The sequence below is a fragment of the Xenopus laevis genome, chromosome 8L (assembly GCF_017654675.1).
Source record: "Xenopus laevis strain J_2021 chromosome 8L, Xenopus_laevis_v10.1, whole genome shotgun sequence".
NCBI classification, from domain to species: Eukaryota; Metazoa; Chordata; class Amphibia; order Anura; family Pipidae; genus Xenopus; species Xenopus laevis.
In genome coordinates this window covers 62,163,373-62,183,372 of record NC_054385.1, presented here as the reverse complement: position 1 = coordinate 62,183,372, position 20,000 = coordinate 62,163,373, and the positions used below count along the sequence as shown (strand labels likewise).

The following is a 20,000-nucleotide window of genomic DNA, read 5'->3' as shown; positions in this document are numbered from 1 at the left end:
TTATATGTATTTATATGTTGTTTTACAGCACTTTCAGAATACTGAAGATTATTAAGCACAATATATTTGGATAATATTGACTTTTCATTCACTTGATGATGAATATGGATTCAATGGTTAAATGTTGTTTTACACTGTTAACTTATGACACGCCTGAGGGCTAATTAGTCACTTTATGGGAGGGCTTATATAAGCCTGATTTGTTCTGTATAAGTTACACTTGATAAAGGATCAACATGGATCCGAAACATGTCGTGTATTAGCCTTGAATAAATACAATCACAGCATAAATTGCTATTTATGAGTGCTCTCCTCATTCTTGGAAATCGTTAAGTATATATCGGGATAGCGGTGGACCCGTGGAGGATTGGATGCATTCTACTATACAGCTGTGGCAGTGCGGGGAACGTTCCTATTAATGCAAATGTCTAGCCCCATGTCAGATTTCAAAATGAAATATAAAAAAATCTGTTTGCTCTTTTGAAAAAGGGACTTCAGTGCAGAATTCTGCTGGAGCAGCGCTATTAACTGATGCGTTTTGAAAAAAACATGTTTTCTCATGACGGTATCCCTTTAATATACAGTAGATATATTTTGTATGTATAATGCCGTGCTGTTTAAACATTAATCAGTCTGTTTTCTAAGGCATTACAACTAGGTTTTTGGTACTTTCCCACGTTATTAATGTCTTTTTAAAAATTATTTTCTCATTTTTAATTCTACATCTGTGTCCTACACTATTTTGTGGTTCTAACAGAATCTCTTAATTTTTCTTTACACAGATTGTGGCTTCGCACATCTCATTATGACTCCTGTATCTGCCTCGTGTTACAAAAACCATGATTTTGGAGTAGTGAAGAATTATCCCTGTTAATCTAGTGTGGCCATCCAGAAAGAAGAATCCTGTGCATGGGGCTACAGAGGTTGTTGGTCTTGTTGACATCCTGGTGTATCTTGCCTTCAAGGACAACCTGTGCATGGGGTGGCAGTGTGTGGCCTCACCTCAGCAGTTGTTGATGTGGGGAGGATGAGTAATGCACCATGATGATGATGGCACGGAAGCAAGATGTCCGTGTGCCCACCTACAGTATCAGCGTTGTGGGCCTTTCTGGCACAGAGAAAGAGAAAGGCCAATGTGGCGTTGGAAAATCATGCCTTTGTAATCGATTTGTAAGACCCAGTGCAGATGATTTTCACCTGGACCACACATCCGTCCTTAGCACTAGTGACTTTGGGGGTCGTGTTGTAAACAATGACCATTTTTTGTACTGGGGAGAGAGTGGACAGATGCCGGAAGACTGTGTGGACTTTAAGGTGCATGTGGTGGAGCAGACAGAATTCATTGATGATCAGACATTCCAGCCTCACCGTAGTACTGCTCTACAGCCTTACATCAAGCGTGCCGCCTCCTGTAAGCTGGCCTCTGCTGAAAAACTTATGTACTTCTGCACAGATCAATTGGGCTTGGAACAGGACTTTGAGCAGAAGCAGATGCCTGAGGGTAAATTGTTGATTGATGGCTTCCTTCTATGTATAGATGTTAGTCGTGGAATGAACCGGAACTTTGATGACCAGCTAAAGTTTGTGTCCAATCTTTACACCCAGATGGCCAAGACGAAGAAACCCATGGTTATGGTTCTTACAAAGTGTGATGAAGGAGTAGAACGTTATATCCGTGATGCTCATAGTTTTGCCCTCAACAAAAAGAACCTGCAAGTTGTAGAGACTTCAGCCCGATCTAATGTGAATGTGGATCTGGCCTTCACTACACTAGTGCAGCTTATTGACAAAAGCCGTGGAAAGTCAAAAATTATTCCTTATTTTGAGGCACTAAAGCAGCAGAGCCAGCTGATTGCTGCTGCAAAGGACAAATATGAATGGCTTGTGAGCCGTGTAGTAAAGTCTCATAATGAGACATGGATCAATGTTAACAGGCGCATGCAGAGCAGCATTGAATACCAGGATTATGTGCATTTAGAGGGAACAGACAAAGCTAAGAAACTATTCCATCAGCATGTGCAACGGCTTAAACAGGAACATATAGAACGACGCAGAAAAAATTACCTCTCCGCTCTCCCACGAGCCTTAGAAAGCCTTGTTCCTGAACTGGATGAAATAGACCGCTTAAGCTGGGTTAAGGTTTCTAACTTGCTGGAATCAAAGGCAGAGTTCCTTAAAGTTTTTATTGTCCTTGAAGAGACACCATGGGAATTTACAAACCACATTGACAGCATTGATGAACGCATACCTTATGACTTGCTGGAAACAGTGTCTGCAGCAGAGGTCTATGCATCCTATTTAGAGAAGTTAAGGAATGCCAGGAAAAAAGAAGAGATGAAAAGATCTTTCAAGGACAACTTGATCACATCTCCTTTCATAACACCAGGTAAGCCTTGGGAAGAGGCTCGAAGTTTTATCATGAGTGAAGAATTTTACCAGTGGCTGGAAGAGCCTGTATATATGGAAATCTACAGCCGGCACCAAAAAGAGATCATTGACAAGGCTAAGGAAGAATTTCAGGAGTTGTTGCTTGAGTATTCAGAGCTGTTTTATGAGCTAGAGCTAGATGCCAAACCCAGTAAAGAGAAAATGGGTGTGATCCAGGATGTTCTTGGTGAGGAACAACGTTTTAAAGCATTGCAGAAGCTGCAGGCTGAGCGGGATGCCCTGATTCTTAAACACATTCATTTTGTCTATCATCCAACCAAGGACACTTGTCCTAGCAACCCTTCATGTGTTGATACAAAGATCGAGCATATACTCTGTTCCAGGTGCACATATCCCTATGATAGACTCCAAAAAGATCCAAATGTAGATAGGATCAATCTTGTGATCCTTGGAAGGGATGGTTTGGCACGAGAGTTAGCAAATGAGATCCGAGCCCTCTGCACAAATGATGATAAATACGTAATTGATGGAAAGATGTATGAGTTATCCTTAAGGCCTATAGAAGGCAATGTTCGGCTTCCTGTTAATTCTTTCCAGACATCAACTTTCCAGCCTCATGGCTGTCTGTGCCTGTACAACTCCAAGGAGTCTCTGTCCTATGTTGTGGAGAGCATTGAGAAAAGCAGAGAATCAAGCCTAGGTCGAAAGGAAAATCACTTAATTAATTTGCCCCTGACATTGATCCTTGTCAACAGAAGAGGAGACACAAGTAGTGAAACGGCACATAGTCTCATTCAACATGGCCAACAGGTTGCCAGTAAGCTTCAGTGTGTCTTTCTTGATGCAGCATCCACTGGATTGGGCTATGGCCGCAATATAAATGAGAAACAAATAAGCCTAATTCTTAGAGGGCTACTGGAGTCAAAAAGAAACCTAAATCTTGTCGGCTCCACTCCAAGCATCAAAGATTTGACTGATTGTGAGCTGCGTATTGTAATGTGCCTGATGTGTGCAGACTTATTTAACATAGAAGATGTGCTGAATGCACTAAAACCTCACACTTACCGTCCATCACAATGTGGTCTTGGCGGATCAGTTCTGCTTGACCTACCAATTGGCAGTCAAAAACGTCGCTTAGAGCTCATGATGTTGTCATATCATTCCTCCTTTAATGTTCGCAAGACTCGTTTAGTGCACGGCTACATGATTTTCTACGCAGCCAAACGTCGTGCTTCCCTAGCTATGCTGCGTGCCTTTTTGTGTGAAGTGCAGGATATTGTCCCTGTGCAGATTGTTGCCTTGACTGAGGGACCTCTAACATTTTTGGAAAATGTGGCACGAGAACAGTTACAAGAAGGAGAGGAAATTGCTCAGGACATTGAAGGTAAATTCCTTATTTTACCACAAGGGCAGACACAGCCAAAGTTTGATGTGTTTTACCCCTTCTTCAAAGATGTGTTGGAGAAAAAGGTGATCATTGAAGCTTCTCACATGTATGATAATACAGCAGAGGCTTGCAGCACCACAGAGGAAGTGTTTAGCTCACCCCGTGCAGGCTCACCCCTTTGCAATTCCCACTTGCCAGACTCTGAAGAAGACCCTGAGCCTTCACCTCAACACCTCTTATTTCGAGAGGAGCCTAACATATCGGTCCCCACAAAATTTACCAGAGAACTGGAGGAGACTGAGAATCTTCACTTCATTCCAATGATAAACCCCTTAGAGAGCAAATTCAACAACAAGGTACCTCCTCCCCTTAAACCAAAGCCCCCAATTCCATATGAAATTTCCAAGCCCGAGCTATCATATTTGGATACAGGGTCTAGGGATGGGCACCGGAAGTCCTTGACTTCCATAAATTGGCCCCCTTTGGAGGCCTTTGACCCTTCTGACTATGCTGAACCCATGGATTCAGTAGTGAAGCCAAGAAACCAGGAGGAGAACATTTACTCTGTACCCCATGATAGCACCCAAGGAAAGATCATCACTATACGTAATACGAACAAACCACAATCTAATGGGAGTGGCAATGGCTCGGACAGTGATATGGACACAAACTCATTGGAGCGAGCAAGGAAAGCATCCATTGTCACAAAACCTGTCCTTTACCGTACCAAGTGTGCTAAACTTGGGAAATTCTCTAGCTACAGGAGTAGTTTGAGTGTTGGCAGTGATGATGAACTGGGACCAATTCAAAGAAAGGAAGTGGAGACTGGTACACAGGGTACAAAGGGGGACAATACCACAAATTCCTATGAAGCTGATGTAGAGGACCCACGCAAGAGAAACATTTTGCGCAGTCTCCGAAGGACCACTAAGGTAACTGAATGGACCTTTGTTTATTAATGCTAATGAAAGACAAGTTATCCTTGTATTTAAAGTGACACTGCCATCAGAATAGATTTTATGCATATTTTAAAAAGGGAATATAATGTACAGTTCTGGTGATAAGACAACTAATAAACAAAATGCAGTTTACATTGTGCAAAAGCCAGCATAATTATGATTACAGGCTGTGAATTCTTACTGCGATCTAAAAAGATGGCATATTAAACATAAATTAGTATAGTCATCTTTTGCAAAATATGAAGTACACTGTATTGGCAGAAAATACTGAATACTGGTGTAGTAGAAATTGAGGGAATGCACATGTTTACAGTCTACACTGAGAATACTTTAAAATTTACATCTTGGTTAATTCCACATTTATGGGGTTATTTATTAAAGGTCGAGTTACTTTTTCCAATAAAAAATCGAGTTTTCAAGGATATTTTTCAGCCAAAACTCACATTTTCGGGTTAAAAAAAAAATATTTTTTTTGAGATTTATTATACACGGAAGCTGAAAATACTCAAATGAGAAAATACACCATCTAAAATCTGTCGAGCTCATGTAGAAGACAACAGCATTGAACCATTTGAAGATGTTTGTAGCCTTCATGATGTTCAAATTTTTTTTCAGTGGGTTTTCCTCAAACTCAAGTCTTTCAAGTTTTTCACCCCAGCTGATTCATTTTTTTTACGTTAGATTTTTTTCTTAAATTAAAAACCATTCGAGTTCATTCGAATTCTAAAAAAGCTCACAAAGCTCTAAAATTCGACCTTTACTAAATAACCCCCTTAGTGTTTATTTCTGTCCCCATTGATACATACCCATATACCGATTTATCCCAGGATAAATCGGACTGACCGATATGTTTAATTACTTGTACATATACTTAAACATGCTCAAATATTAAACTCTTGTTTCAAGGCTTCTATTTTTTTCACATCTCTGTCCTACTTTCTTATATTTTCATACATTGCATGCCATTTTATTTATTTTTGTAAATATTTCAAAATACCATACTTTCCTGCATGTACCTTTACACATCCTTTGCCTTTCTCTCGGTATCCCCAGTGTCCCATGTACTGCTTTCTGCTGTTATCTGTAGTTCCTTTCCCCCAGCCATTTTCTGTTTGCCCCCCATTCTTGTTACAGCCCCCTCGTCCCTATTTAACTTATTGTTCTCAAGTATTTTTTCTCATTTTCCTGTGTCCCTGTTAAATTCCCTCTGCCTCCTGCCTTTACATTGAACATTATTAGTTAAATAATATGAGTGCTTCCCCTACTGACTGAGCAGCTGCAGTCAATATTCACCACATAGCCATTAGAAAATCAATTACTTGCATTATTCAACCATTATTTAAAAAATAGAATGCCAAATCATATGGGTACAGCGGACAGTTTTATTACTGCATTATAGCAGCATAGCCATTCTGCTTTGGTCTTTCTCTTTACCTGTCCTTGTTTACTAAGAGATGGAGATTGCAACTCATTGCCCAACTAATGATATTAATATAAAGCCATGCATAAAGAGATTGTGTTGTATACTTGTGTATTATTTCCTTTATTCTTTTCCATCAGCCCTATTTGCGGTGAGTTTGGCAGGATACAAAACAAAGGGCAAACTTGTTTGAGTAAACAAATACTATATTTTAAAGTAGCTTGCATGTATTAGCAACTGTCTCATAATAACTCTCAACACCACATTTTCAAGCCCAATAATACACACCCTGCTAGAGTGCACATTCTCCAGCCATAAATTAAGCTATTTTCGGCTGAAATGCTCCCTTAAAGGACAACTAAACATGAAAAATTAATATGGCTAAAAATTCTAAACCCTAAAAATTAATATGGCTAAAAATTCCATATTTTATATACTGAATTCATTACACCAGCGTAAAGTTTCAGCTTCTCAAAAGCAGCAATGATCTAGAACATCAAACTTGTCACAGGGGGTCACCATCTTCGCCATCTGATGTGTGCAGACTTATTTAACATAGAAGATGTGCTGAATGCACTAAAACCTCACACTTACCGTCCATCACAATGTGGTCTTGGCGGATCAGTTCACCATGCTTTGAGGAGCTGTTGAGAATCTAAACTTAGGTTAAGGGTCGTTGCAAATTATCAAACAGAAAATTAAAGTTGGGCTTTAATATAAACTGATGCTACAAGGCTGATTATTAGTGATCAACGAAATTTTTCGCCAAGTTTCGCCACAAAAAATATGCCCATAGATTCCAATGGGAGAAAAAAATGTTGCGTGCCAAAAAAGGTTTGACTCCCATAGACTTTAATGCATTTTGTGAATTTTTGGCGAGGCAAAACATGTCAGATTCACCCATCACTGCTGATTATTAAATTCAGATGCTAGTTGCGCTAGTTTCTGTGCTGCCATGTAGTAATTATCTGTTATTATCTGATTATTAATGACCAATCAGCCTTATATTGTGACATTTATATTCTATGTGTACTGTATATTGTGAGTGGGTCCCTAAGCTCAGTAAGTGACATCAGCACAGAGCATGTGCAGTGAATCAACAGAAAATAAGATGGGAAGCTATTGGGGCAACTTTGGAGACACAGATCTTTACTGCTAAAGGGCTGTGTTTGCCTTGTGCTGGAACAGAAGCACAACACATAAAGTACAACATTTCTAGCTTACTTCTTTAGTTAAGCTTTAGTTCTCCTTTAAGCTTCCCAAGGTCTGTCTGAACCTGCCATATGTGCCTTAGGCTTAATTCTTGACACTTCAGTAGTTCAGAGCAGAGTAGCGTTTTTGTATATCTTAGCTTTAGTTGGAGGTCTAAGGGCAATGATACACGGAAAGATTTGTTGCCTGTGTTAAAAAATTCCCAGAAAATACCTTGTCTTCTCTAACATTGTAATTTGCTTGTGGTAGCAAATTTTTTAGACAACAAATCTCCCATGTGTCATTGCCCTTTGACCTCCAACTGTACCCTCATGGGCCAAATTTGGCCCTCCAAGAGTTTTGTGTGTCTACCCCGCCCAAGCATGTCCAAGCTCATCTTAATTTTTTTTTTATATATCAGTGAAGTCTTTGGAGCTCATGGTCATGCTGAGGACAATGACCTGTTCTTCTAGAGCAAGGGTCCCCAACCTTTTTTTATCCATGAGCCACATTCAAATGTAAAAAGAGTTGGGGAGCAACACAAGCATGAAAAAGTCCCTTGGGATGCCAAATAAGGGCTGTGATTGGCTATATGGTAGCCCCTATGTGGACTGGCAGCCTACAGGAGGCTCTACTTGGCACTATACTTAGTTTTAATGCAATTAAAATTGCTTCTGAGCCTGGAAATCAAAAATAAGCACCTGCTTTGAGGCCACTGGGAGCAACATCCAAGGGGTTGGAGAGCAACATGTTGCTCACGAGCTACTGGTTGGGGACTACTGTTCTAGAGCATGCTTGTGCAAGTTACTCTTTCACAGTATATGTATCTAGAGAGCCTAACTTCCAGAATTATATATATGGCATGACTTGAGGAAACGAGGATAATGATGATAAATTTTAGGGCATGTTCACTTTTAGGGAGGTAACATTAGGAGAGTCCTTTCATTTGTTATACAAAGTTATACATACATACATTACTTTATGCATTTGCTCTGTTATCTCTGACTATGCCTTCATTAAAGGGGTATAGGTAACATCTACATTTGCAATTAAGTGGAGATTAGCAGGCACGTCATGTGAATTGTGCGCAAAGATTTTTTGGAGCAAATACATATAATTGGCCTCTTTCCACTTTTTGTGGCTGTACTTTTGCAATTTTGAAGATTTTTTTAGAGCCAATAAATATCATTGGCTTCTTCCACTTTTTTTGGCTGTACTTTTGCAATTTTGAACGCTCTAAGGGGAAACTTCTATTTTCTCTGACCCTTTTATATTTTTCTTCCCAGAAAGTGAAACCTAAACCTCGCCCATCTTTAACCAAGGCAACCTGGGAGAGTAATTACTTTGGCTACCCTCTGAGTAGTGTGGTGACTTCTGAACGACCAATTCCAGTATTCATTGAGAAGTGTGTAGAGTACATCGAAGCCACTGGTGAGGGTGTGTGTGTATATAAAATTTTAATCTTTTCTTTGAATGCTAATTTGTACCCATAAAGAAATGGGGAATAATATGTTTTGTGAGCAGTTTCCCCAATAGGGTTGTGTAGCAAATTTGTCAATTCCCAATCCATACAGTATGTAATGTGGGTAAAGACAAATGTATTTGTTCCCAATGTTCGTCATATAGCATACTTAAACCTTGGCCGTCTCTTTAAGTATGTATGTAAACGTTTATTTATATAGTGAAACAGGTATGGGATCTGTTATCCAGAAACCCGGTATCCAGAAAGCTCAGAATTATGGAAAGGCCATATTCCATGCACCCCATTTTATCCAAATAATCCAGAATGTTTACAATAATTTCATTTTTTCTATAATAACAGTTCCTTGTACTTGATCCAAACAAAAATATAATTAGTCCTCATTGGAAGCAAAATCAGCCGATTTGGGTTTATTTAATGTTTACATGATTTTCTATTACACTTAAGGTATGAAGATCCAGATTACAGAAAGATCCTTTATCTAGAAACCCCAGGTCCAGAACATTCTGGATAACAGGTCCCATACCTGTACTTGCCTTGTTCAAAGCACTATATAATAGAACAAACGGGTCAATACAACATTGAAATACAAAATACGGTTACATTTAAGTTTAATCATGTAGAGAGAGTGTTAAATATTAAAGGTGGTTGGTTGCCTACATATCCTATAGGTGCAAATATATAATGGGACTTTTTTAAGATTATATAAATGCATTAATCTCAGATCTCTTTGTTCCTAGGAATGACCACAGAAGGCATCTATCGTGTTAGTGGGAACAAATCTGAGATGGATTCTCTTCAAAGGCAATTTGACCAAGGTGTGAATAATGTCCTAAATTGTAGAATTTCTGATCTATCTATCTATCTATCTATCTATCTATCTATCTATCTATCTATATATACATATCTCTATATATACATATCTATATATATACATATATATATATATACACATGTTTACATATAGAATCTCTCCTAAGTACAAAGTAAGTACACTACTGTTTTATTGTGGTTTATTTTTTCTCCAGCACTATTCTATTACTCAACAAAAGGAGTATGTTTATGTTTTATGTATTCTACACAAGAGGAGGAAAAGATAACTGTAAATTGGCTGGTTGTTTATATTTTTATGCAGTGTGCCAACACTATGTAAAGATTAGCCACTTTATCTTGCATTTATGCAATGCTGAAGACATCTGCTTCTATTTTGGAACACAAATTTAAGGGAACTCTCGTGCTGTAGCCTGTTGTCATGCTGGAGGCTGGTTGAATGTCACCATGTCAATCTTTCTGCAGCAGTGTAATTATGCCATAGATTGTTAAAGACTAAGATCACAAGGCTGAGATTAGCATAGTTTTCTTTTTCTGGTGGCAGTTTTAGTGTACAGAACGAATTATTTATTAAAATGGAGTGTTAGACAGGTTTCAGTGGCAGGTACTGCAGAATAGCAACATGAACAATGAGCTTGATATCATTATTACCGTAATATTCAAAGGAGTAGTTTTCGAGACAGACTGCCTACAGTATCCAGATCAAATGTAACCTGTCACGTGTTGCTTGAGTAAGGTGTCCAACGCAGTGTTTAGAATTGCTGCTTTACAGCACTGGGGTCCTATGAAGTATTCAAACCAGGGCAATAACTACAGTGAGTTTGCTTTGGTTTAATTTGTGTACTAATAACATGTAGGCAGTGTAATTGACTGCTGAAAAAATTGATTATAGTTTCTGCAAGTGATAGGGATTTATATTATAAGATATCTGCTGTAAATGAGATGACTGTGCATCTCACTGACTGTGTCTAGAGGCTTATGATATTAGGGCAAAATAGATACTACTGTTATGTGTCTTTCTTTTTCTTTTTTTAGATCATAACCTGGACCTGGTGGAAAAGGATTTTACAGTGAACACTGTGGCTGGAGCATTGAAGAGTTTCTTCTCTGAGCTACCGGACCCTCTGGTGCCATACAATATGCAGACTGAGCTGGTGGAGGCATATAGTAAGACACGGTCTACTATGGGTTTACTCTACTTAGGGTCTCAATAAGGCAATGTGTAATGCAACCCTGAATTACCATAATTACTTAAGATTCCTTGCTTATGCTGCATTCTAGTGGATACCGTGTTAAACAATTGTGTTGTTGCGTTTTATTACCTTGCATAATCTTGAGTAATTTCCCTTGAGCTGATCCATATGTTAATCTTGAATCCGGCTGTTTCCAATAAAGATCTTGAATTAATTTATGTCGATCAAGTTCTGTCAAGGAAATTATACTCAAAGGTTTGCGATTGTGTAATTCTTTCTTAAAGGAGAAGGAAAGATACCAAAGCAGATTATTGCCAATAGATTAGCCATAATATCGCAAGCTATAACACTATATTTATCCTGCAGAATGCTTTACCATACCTGAGTAAACCGCTCTAAAATCTATCTCTCGGTTTGTTTAGGATAGCAGCTGCCATATTTGTTTGGTGTGACATCACTTCCTGCCTGAGTCTTTCCCTACTCACTCATAGCTCTGGGCTCAGATTACAGCAGGGATGGAAGGAGGGAGGGGGGAAAAGGGTGGGAGAGAGGAGCAAACTCAATGCCTGTGCCCTGGAAGTTTATGCTGAAAGAAGGAATTCTGATACAGAAGTCCATGTATACACAATAGAAGCAAAGAAATGCTGTGTTTCTTTTGACAGAGGACTCAGAGCAGCATTACTGGTGTATTTATATAGACCTTTCTCATTTCCTTATCCTTTAAATGCCATCATTTCATGTGGTTTACAGCCAGAGTCTCAAAGATGAATATTAGAGTTTTGAAGAAAACAAAAAATTGAATATCCAATTCCAACAATCAATTTCTCAAGTTGTCATTAATTTCAATGGTATCACAGAAAATCTGAGCTAGAGGAATGAAAGTTTGATCCATTTGAGTCTATTATATTATAATTCTGCATGTGCAGACACCAGAATTTAAATGCAAGTCTGATGGCACATGGGCATATTCCTCTGGGGTTTTAAGATGATGGAGAAGCACCAGGATTAACCACTGTTGCTTCACATAAATGGAAAGGTGTGACACAGTAGCTGCTTTTCAACCAAAAAATGGTATAAGGCTGAAAAAACCTGGATATATGCATATCCTGTTCAAGTGAAAAGGAGGCAAAATTAGCGCTGCTGGAAACAAAAATAATTTGTAGATTTTATATGTCTCCTCTCATGCACAGCTTCCATCTGAAGCTGTGGCCTGTCTGTGCAGCTATACAGAGACGTAGATCCAATTCTCTCCTCTTGCCTGCCAAACACATTTTGTTATTCATTCACATCCAGAGATTAGTGATATGATGCATTCACTTTGAGACATATATGGGAGAAATAAATGAGCTGCAACTACCCATCCCTTAAGATTGACTTTATATTTTGAAAGTGTTCACTGTTGAAATGCTGGCATTTATATGCAGAAGTATGAGCTGAGGAATGTTTGTGATTTTCCACACACACACGCACACCAAAGGTATGATCTGTATTCTGGTCTGTATCCTTATGTCATTAAATAACATCTATGCTTGTCTTCCTTTTGCAGAGATAAATGATCTAGAACAGAAGCTTCAAGCAATGAAGGAACTTCTAAAAAAATTTCCAAAGGAAAATCACGAGATCTTCAAATATGTTATATCTCATTTAAATCGGTGGGTTACCTTTATTGTACTGCTTGTTCTTTTATGTCACACGTGTTACTTAAGAAATGTTGTAAACCCGATCGGTATCTTGGCTGAGTAGCCTGCATTTTGCTTGTATAAAATGAAATTTTATTTTTTATATACTAAAACCTTATCTTCTCTTAATTCAAAAAAGATGTAGGCCTTTATTATCTAAGGGCAATGGCACATGCAGAGATTAGTTGCCATGATAAATCTCCTCTTCTGTGGCGACTAATCTCTTCCAAATGTTACTGGTGATAATGTAAATTGCTGGTGGTAAAATATGTGGAGCTTAAATTTTCCACACAAAGCAACTTCCGGCTTCAGAAAAATGAAGCATCACATATGTTTTACTACCAGCGATTTACTTTATCCCCAGTGGATAAACATTTGGAGGAGATTAGTTGCCTGCAGTAGAGGAGATTTGTCACGGAAGACTTATCTTCTCTTGTGCCATTGCCCTGAGGGCTTGTGCCACTACCTTTTGTTACTAGAAAATAGCTATGTAAGGGTCTGGCCACACGGGCAGATTCTGGGAGATTAGTCGCCAGGCGACAAATCTCCTCTTCTTTGCTGCGACAAATCTCCCCGATCTGCCTTCTACCGGCTAAAATGTAAATTGACTTGGTGCTGGCACACAAAGCGCTTTGTTTTCTGAAGTCGTCCGAAGTTTCCTCGTGAGACAATTACGGACGACTTCGGAAAACGAAGTGTGCCTGCCCCCAGGCGATTTACATTTTAGCCAGCAGAAGGCAGATCGGGGAGATTAGTCGCTGCGAAGAAGGAGATTTGTCACCTGGCAACTAATCTCCCCTAATCTGCTAATCTGTAAAATGTGGCCAGACCCTAAAACATTTATTTTTTCTATGGAGCGCGCCACATGTACAGAGATGCCCATAAACCCATATCATTGTGGTCATAATGGTCCAGTCCTTGACATTGACACATGCAAAATGGTAACATGAATTGATTAATCCATCTAAAATATAAAATTAAAAAACCATGTTAAATCCACATGCTGTATGGCTATAAAACATTGTGGAAGGTAAGTATTGCAGAGTGCATTAGTTTATAAGCAGCTGTGATTATGAACTGAATGCTGATTTGCTCAGTCCAATGAGTCCAAGAGATTAACATTTTAAGAGATTATAGCCTTAGCATGCATAAGAATTTTAGAGTAGCATGTTGTAATAGCTTTAGGGTTGCTATCTTACAATTTTACATAGAAAAACTTTTAAAATACACCTGATAAATGATTTGTCAGTTAATTTAAATTCATACTACATGTCTGCAGAGAATTCCATTCTGAATGTATCAGCCATACAGGATGTGGTTTAAACATGTCTGGGGTGACCGTAGGTTAATAGAAAAACAAATCATGAAAAAAATCAAGTACTATTTACATAGTAGGCAGAAAGTATGTTCAAAGTAGGCAGTGTAGGACTCAAGTAAAATGTGGGGCCTGGCGTGGCACGAGGTTACATATTTTGACCCAAATGTGGTACTAACATGACATTTTCCTTCTAAACATGGCCATACACCGCAATGTCTCCAAACGAGCAGATCTCTCCCAGATATGCCAACATTGAGCTGGGCGATATCGAGCTGATCCCATCGTGGTCCCTAGGGCCCAACGATTGGATCAGAATGGAGGCGGTCGGATCGCGGAACCGCATCATCAAACATATATGCGGCCGCAATCCAACAGGATTTTTTTACCCTGCCTGATCGGCATCTTGCTGACTTTCAGCCAAATATCGATTGGGGGTGCCCGTCGGATGGCCCCACAGCCGTTGCCAGTTTTTATCGGCCTGTGTATAGGGGCCTTAAGAATATTTGCTAATGCTTTTTTGTTTTGTTTTTCAGGGTTAGCCAGCATCATCATGTAAATCTGATGACCAGTGAAAATTTGTCCATCTGTTTCTGGCCTACATTGATGCGCCCTGATTTTACCACCATGGACGCTCTAACTGCAACTCGCACATACCAGACAATCATTGAGCTTTTCATTCACCAGTGCCCCTTCTTCTTCTACCAGCGCCTTCCCGTGGACCTGCCTACCCCTAGTTCCCCATCTACTCCACCTCTCACCCAGCCATCTCCTCCTCAGTCCCCTCCTCTGACGCCTGTATCCCCCTCGCTGTCCCTGCTTCCTGCGGAGCACAACATCCTGTGATAGCCCCTCCCCTTCACCAGTATCTAGTCACCCGGAGGCAAAGTCCACCCCTCCCTGCTGCTTGCTGACCTTTTCTAAAGGGTCAGTAGTATTACACATGGGACAATTGCAGCCATGGAAAGACTGGGACCCTGTAATGGAGACACTGTGCAAGTGAAAGGTGGATATTTGGTACATTTTGGAGACAGGCTTCTCTGGTACACTGTTTAAGAAAAAGGCAGGGTTCCCTGGTACACTAATTGCAAAACTATGGGGTCCCTGGTACACTGACTGCAAAAGAGAGGGATTTAGTACACCCACAGTGGAGAGGGTTTGCCAATGTACAGAAGAGCCCTAATCTTGAGTGGATCAGAGGCAGGGCCCTAATCTGCTCTTCAGATCTCCACTAGTCTGGGTTACAAATAAAGTGGCACTCAGATTTGATTACATGAGGATAACATGATGAGTTGCACTCAATGTATTACAAGAGGATCTGCACATAATGTCTATTATGAGAAGATCAACACTGTGATTTACAGTCCAAGATTGTCTGGTTTAGATCTAGTTGGTTTATACAGACAGGAGTCTCTCTTTGTTGTCCATTGTGTTTGTGGAAGTTACTATTAGGTGTTAAGATGGCAGCAATGCTGTTTCTTGTCTGCCCCTTCCCCCCCAAAGAAAAAAAAGCAAAAAAATAAAAAAAAATACACTAAACACACAGGACCCAGATACCACACTACATATTTTAGCACTTACAGATGTGACTGATGCAGGAAATGAGAGTTAACAAAGGATGCATGAATTCAGAATTGTATGCTTTGTACATTACTACATGAACACTAATGTTATACAGGCTGGAGTGCACATGCATGATACATGTGCTGGGGAGGTTTATCTCCTGTTGCTCCAACTGTTTTTATGCTAGGCATCTCAGGATTTCAATGCACTGCCGAATGGATTTGAGCAAAACTCCTGAGGTGCCTTATTGCCTCGGCTCATTTTTGAGCCATCCCCTCATGTTGACATTTTAAATTCGGAGCAAGGCTGGATCCTCATATGCATGAAGGATAAAACACTACTTCCTCACCCATAACCTAACTGACACTAAGATTGCCCCCTAGAAACACAGCCTAGCCACCACTGAGATTAACTTTTCTCCTTATCTCACCCTCTACTCACAAAGACCTCTCCTACCCAGCTTGTCAGTGATAACCAGTTTTTAGTCTTTAGTTTACTTATGACAGGCCTAGAAATATGTAGCCCAGTTTTTGTCATCCATGTGTTTATCTGGTTAAATGATCTCTTCTAAATTAGGACTTCAAATAATTCCTTACTTACTGATATTCTGGGTAATCACTGCTACTCCTACCCTTTATTAAAAGGAACTCTTCCTGGCAGCAGCCTGGGGCTTAGACATTGTACCGATTCGTATGTAGCATTCTCTTGCTAGCTGGGCACTTTGTACTTTACACCTGAGAAATCCATTTGTAGCAGCGATGATGATCTCCTGATAATTTAGACAGAAGTGTTGAGTATATGAAATAAGATAAATTGGTTGATGTCAAGGGCCAATCTCATTGTGTGAAGCTCTGTGTTATGTGATGAGACCAGAGAGGAGCATGTGTATGTTACAGGAGAGAGTGCACAAGGAAACACAATGTCATGCTGAGCAGATACTGGATATAATGTGCAGTGGGCTAAGTTACACACACATGCCTCCTGGCAGGCTTTGTTGTGACTTTGGGGTGACCAGTGGTCTAATGAAGTTGCACTGGTTATTTCCTGGTCTGTTTTTTGCTGTCCATTGGTTGTGTTAGAAGGGTTGGGTCACTTTGTGCATGATAATGTGATCCTTCCGCTGACGCCCTGAATCATGTATTTGCTGCGAGTCTGCTCATTGTATTTGGAACAAACTCCGAGGGCCTTAATGTGACTTGTATTATAGCTAATAAATCTTGTTACAAACTCCCATTACTCTTTTGTCTTCTGAGTTTATACCTTTGTCTCAATCGTAATGTGTACATACTGCCTCTTACTAGAATAGGTTGGAGAGAAACAAATCTTCAGAGATTTGTACAATGGTGTGTGCTTTCTGGTCAGACTAACCTACGTGTTATACATTCTGCTTTCAAATGGGGGTCACTGACCCCTTCTGAGAAACAAATGCTCTGTAAGTCTACAACTTTTGTTACTTTTTATTCATCTTGCTATTCAGACCCTCTCCTATTCATATTCCAGTCTCTCATACAAATCAGTGAATGGTTGCTAGAGTACTTCGGACCATAGCAATCAGATTGCTGAAACTGAAAATTGATAGCTGCTGAATAACTCAAAAACCACAACTAAAAATTAAAACCAAATGCAAAATGTCTCAGAATATCACTCTCTACATCATACTAAAAATGATTTAATGGTGCCTTCCCAGATGTGCAAGCACCCCATGCTATGTGCTCTAATGCACTACATGGGTGCTGGTTTTTGAACTGTGCACTGATCAAATAATTTGGTTTGGTCAGACCATAGGACCGTGTTCCACGTCCTCTCAGTCCATCTTAAATCAGCTTTTGTCTAGAGAAGGAGGCTCTGTTTCTCAATCAGTAACTGTATTCACAGACAATGGATTGTTTAAGTATTCATGAGCCCATGCAGTGATTTCCACTACAGAATCGTGTCCGTTTTTAATGCAGTTCCAAATATCATGGCCATCCAATACTGGCTTTCAACCTTGTGTACAGAGATTTCTCCAGAGTCTCTGAATCGTTAAGTGATACTATGTACTGTAGATGAGGAAATCAAATTATTTGCAGTTTTACTTTTGAGGAATATTGTTTTTAAATTGTTAAGAAAAGTGTTTCACCAAGTGGTGTACCCCTGCCCATCTTTACGCCTTTCTCGGACCTGCATACCCAATCATGTTACTGCCCTGTCTCCAACTGACTTGTTCCACCAGTTTTTTTAGCATTACACACATTTCCCATTTTTGTTGCCTGTGTCCCAACTTTTTTCTCCAATGTGTCCCTATTCAAAAAGGGCAGATATTTTTCAGCAAACAAAAATATTTCTTGGTTTCAGCATCTGATATGGAGTCTTTATACTACTTGCAATTAAATATTTACATTTTACTGTGTCCCAACTTTTTTAAAAAAAGATCATGTAGATTTTGTCTTGCTTAAGCTATTTTTATTTTGGGTTGTTTGGCAGGTTCCTTCCTTATCTCTCTGGTAGCATATTCTTTTACTAGAAGCCAGCTGGAGAACATGACCTGATAGAAATAGAATGGACCTGGAATGTAATCAAAGCTCTTTTGTGACAAAGTAATAACATGTATTGCATATATATTGTATTTGAAACAATATATAAAGAAAGAAAGGCAATTTATTGCCAATAGATTAGCCATATTAGTGCAAGCTAGAATTATTCTTTTTATTCTGTAGAATGCCTTACCATGCCTGAGTAAACAGCCTTAGAATCCCTCTGCCATATTGTCGTGACATCACTTCCTGCTTGAGTCTCTTCCTGTTCACTCATAACTCTCGGCTCAGATTACAGCAGGGAGGGAGAGAGGCTCAAACTGAGCATGCTCAAGCCCTAGCTCTGGAGGTTTAAGAAGAAAGAAGGAAGTCTGCTACAGAAGCCCATGTGTACACAATAGAAGGAAAGAAATGAGACGTTTCTTCTGACAGAGGACTCAGAGCAGTATTACTTTGAGGGTTTATTGGTATATTTATATAGACCTTTCTGATAAAGCTTATTTAGTTCCTTGTAAGTATTCTGGTATTTCTTTGTGGATGTAATATTTTTCTTTCATTATATATTAATTTTAAGAAGATATTAAAGGGATACTGTCATTCAAAATGAATCAGTTAATAGTGCTGCTCCAGCAGAATTCTGCACTGAAATCCACTTCTCAAAAGAGCAAACAGATTTTTTTATATTCAATTTTGAAATCTGACATGGGGCTAGACATATTGTCAATTTCCCAGCTGCCCCAAGTCATGTGACTTGTGCTCTGATAAACTTCAATCACTCTTTACTGCTGTACTGCAAGTTAGAGTGATATCACCCCTCCCTTTTCCCCCCCAGCAGCCAAACAAAAGAACAATGGGAAGGTAACCAGATAACAGCTCCCTAACACAAGATAACAGCTCCCTGGTAGATCTAAGAACAGCACTCAATAGTAAAAATCCATGTGAGACACATTGACTTACATTGAGAAGGAAAAACAGCAGCCTGCCAGAAAGCATTTCTCCTAAAGTGCAGGAACAAGTCACATGACTGGGGGCAGCTGGGAAATTGACAAAATGTCTAGCTCCATGTCAGATTTCAAAATTGAATATAAAAAAATCTGTTTGCTCTTTTGAGAAATGGATTTTAGTGCAGAATTCTGCTGGAGTAGCACTATTAACTGATGCGTTTGGAAAAAAACACGTTTTCCGATGACAGGATCCCTTTAAGAAGAAGCTCATGCACACATGCACAGAAGTGCTCTAGGGAGGGTTAAGTAGAATTGTCTATATGCTCATATCCAGACTGCCTCTAGCGTAATGACGTGTTAGGGACTTGTGTGGATCTGCAATATCCTGATATGCACAAAGAGAAAAACAAAAACTGGTAAGGAAATAATCATTTTAGTACAAAAGTGACAACTTCAAAATTCAAGTTTTCTTTTTAACTGCTTGAAAATGACAGTATAATGGTAACATCTTTTGTAAGGGGGTTATTAAGCTTGAACAAAGACAGCAATTATCTTGTAAATATTATGGCAGTGCTCAGATAATAACAGGTTTGCAGATGTAATTAGAATGTAAATGCAGATGTATTGTTTCAGTTCACACACTGGTCACTTATTTTGCCTGAAAGTAAATATTACTGGCATAAATATGGAACTCTTTTATGCAGATGGAATTATAGCTTTAAAATGTTTTTCTAGCTCCAAAATATGAAGAAAAAAAATATATTTATTTTTTATTTTTTTTTCTTCATATTTTGGAGCTAGAAAAACATTTTTATGCTATAATTACATCTGTATAAATGAGTTTGATATTTATTTCCATATATTATGCTTCTGCATGAGCCACAGGTTCTAAGAGAAGAAATCTTTGTTTGGGAACAAAGGAGTGGACTCCCCCAGTCTGACTCTCACCCAAACCCACAATGGGCGCCAAAAAAAAAAAAAGCTTCTGAATTCTGCACATTACAGCATCTTCAGCATCCTACATTGCTCTTCACATAGTCTTAAGCATGGAAGCACATTACCATGGTCAAAAGGATCAAGCTGGGCTCCCCTCATGCAGTCTTTGTTTTTCAGTATTCTGATACATATCTGATTAAC

General features: G+C 39.2%; 1 protein-coding gene across 3 annotated transcripts in view; it reads left to right on the top strand.

Annotated features, from left to right (window-relative positions):
• Positions 1 to 16,639, top strand: part of arhgap35.L (Rho GTPase activating protein 35 L homeolog) — a 33,075-nt gene extending 16,436 nt beyond the window's left edge. The window contains exons 2-7 of one of the 3 annotated variants that reach the window (XM_018228815.2): positions 783 to 4,707; positions 8,632 to 8,782; positions 9,566 to 9,643; positions 10,692 to 10,823; positions 12,396 to 12,501; positions 14,380 to 16,639. In XM_018228815.2, coding sequence (XP_018084304.1) covers positions 1,042 to 4,707; positions 8,632 to 8,782; positions 9,566 to 9,643; positions 10,692 to 10,823; positions 12,396 to 12,501; positions 14,380 to 14,689 — 4,443 coding nt within the window. In that variant the 5' untranslated portion in view covers positions 783 to 1,041 and the 3' untranslated portion in view covers positions 14,690 to 16,639. Of the gene's footprint in view, positions 1 to 782; positions 4,708 to 8,631; positions 8,783 to 9,565; positions 9,644 to 10,691; positions 10,824 to 12,395; positions 12,502 to 14,379 lie in introns of those variants that run through there. The other 2 variants (XM_018228816.2, NM_001091205.1) reach the window with 2 other exon arrangements.
• Positions 16,640 to 20,000: the final 3,361 nt, after the last annotated feature.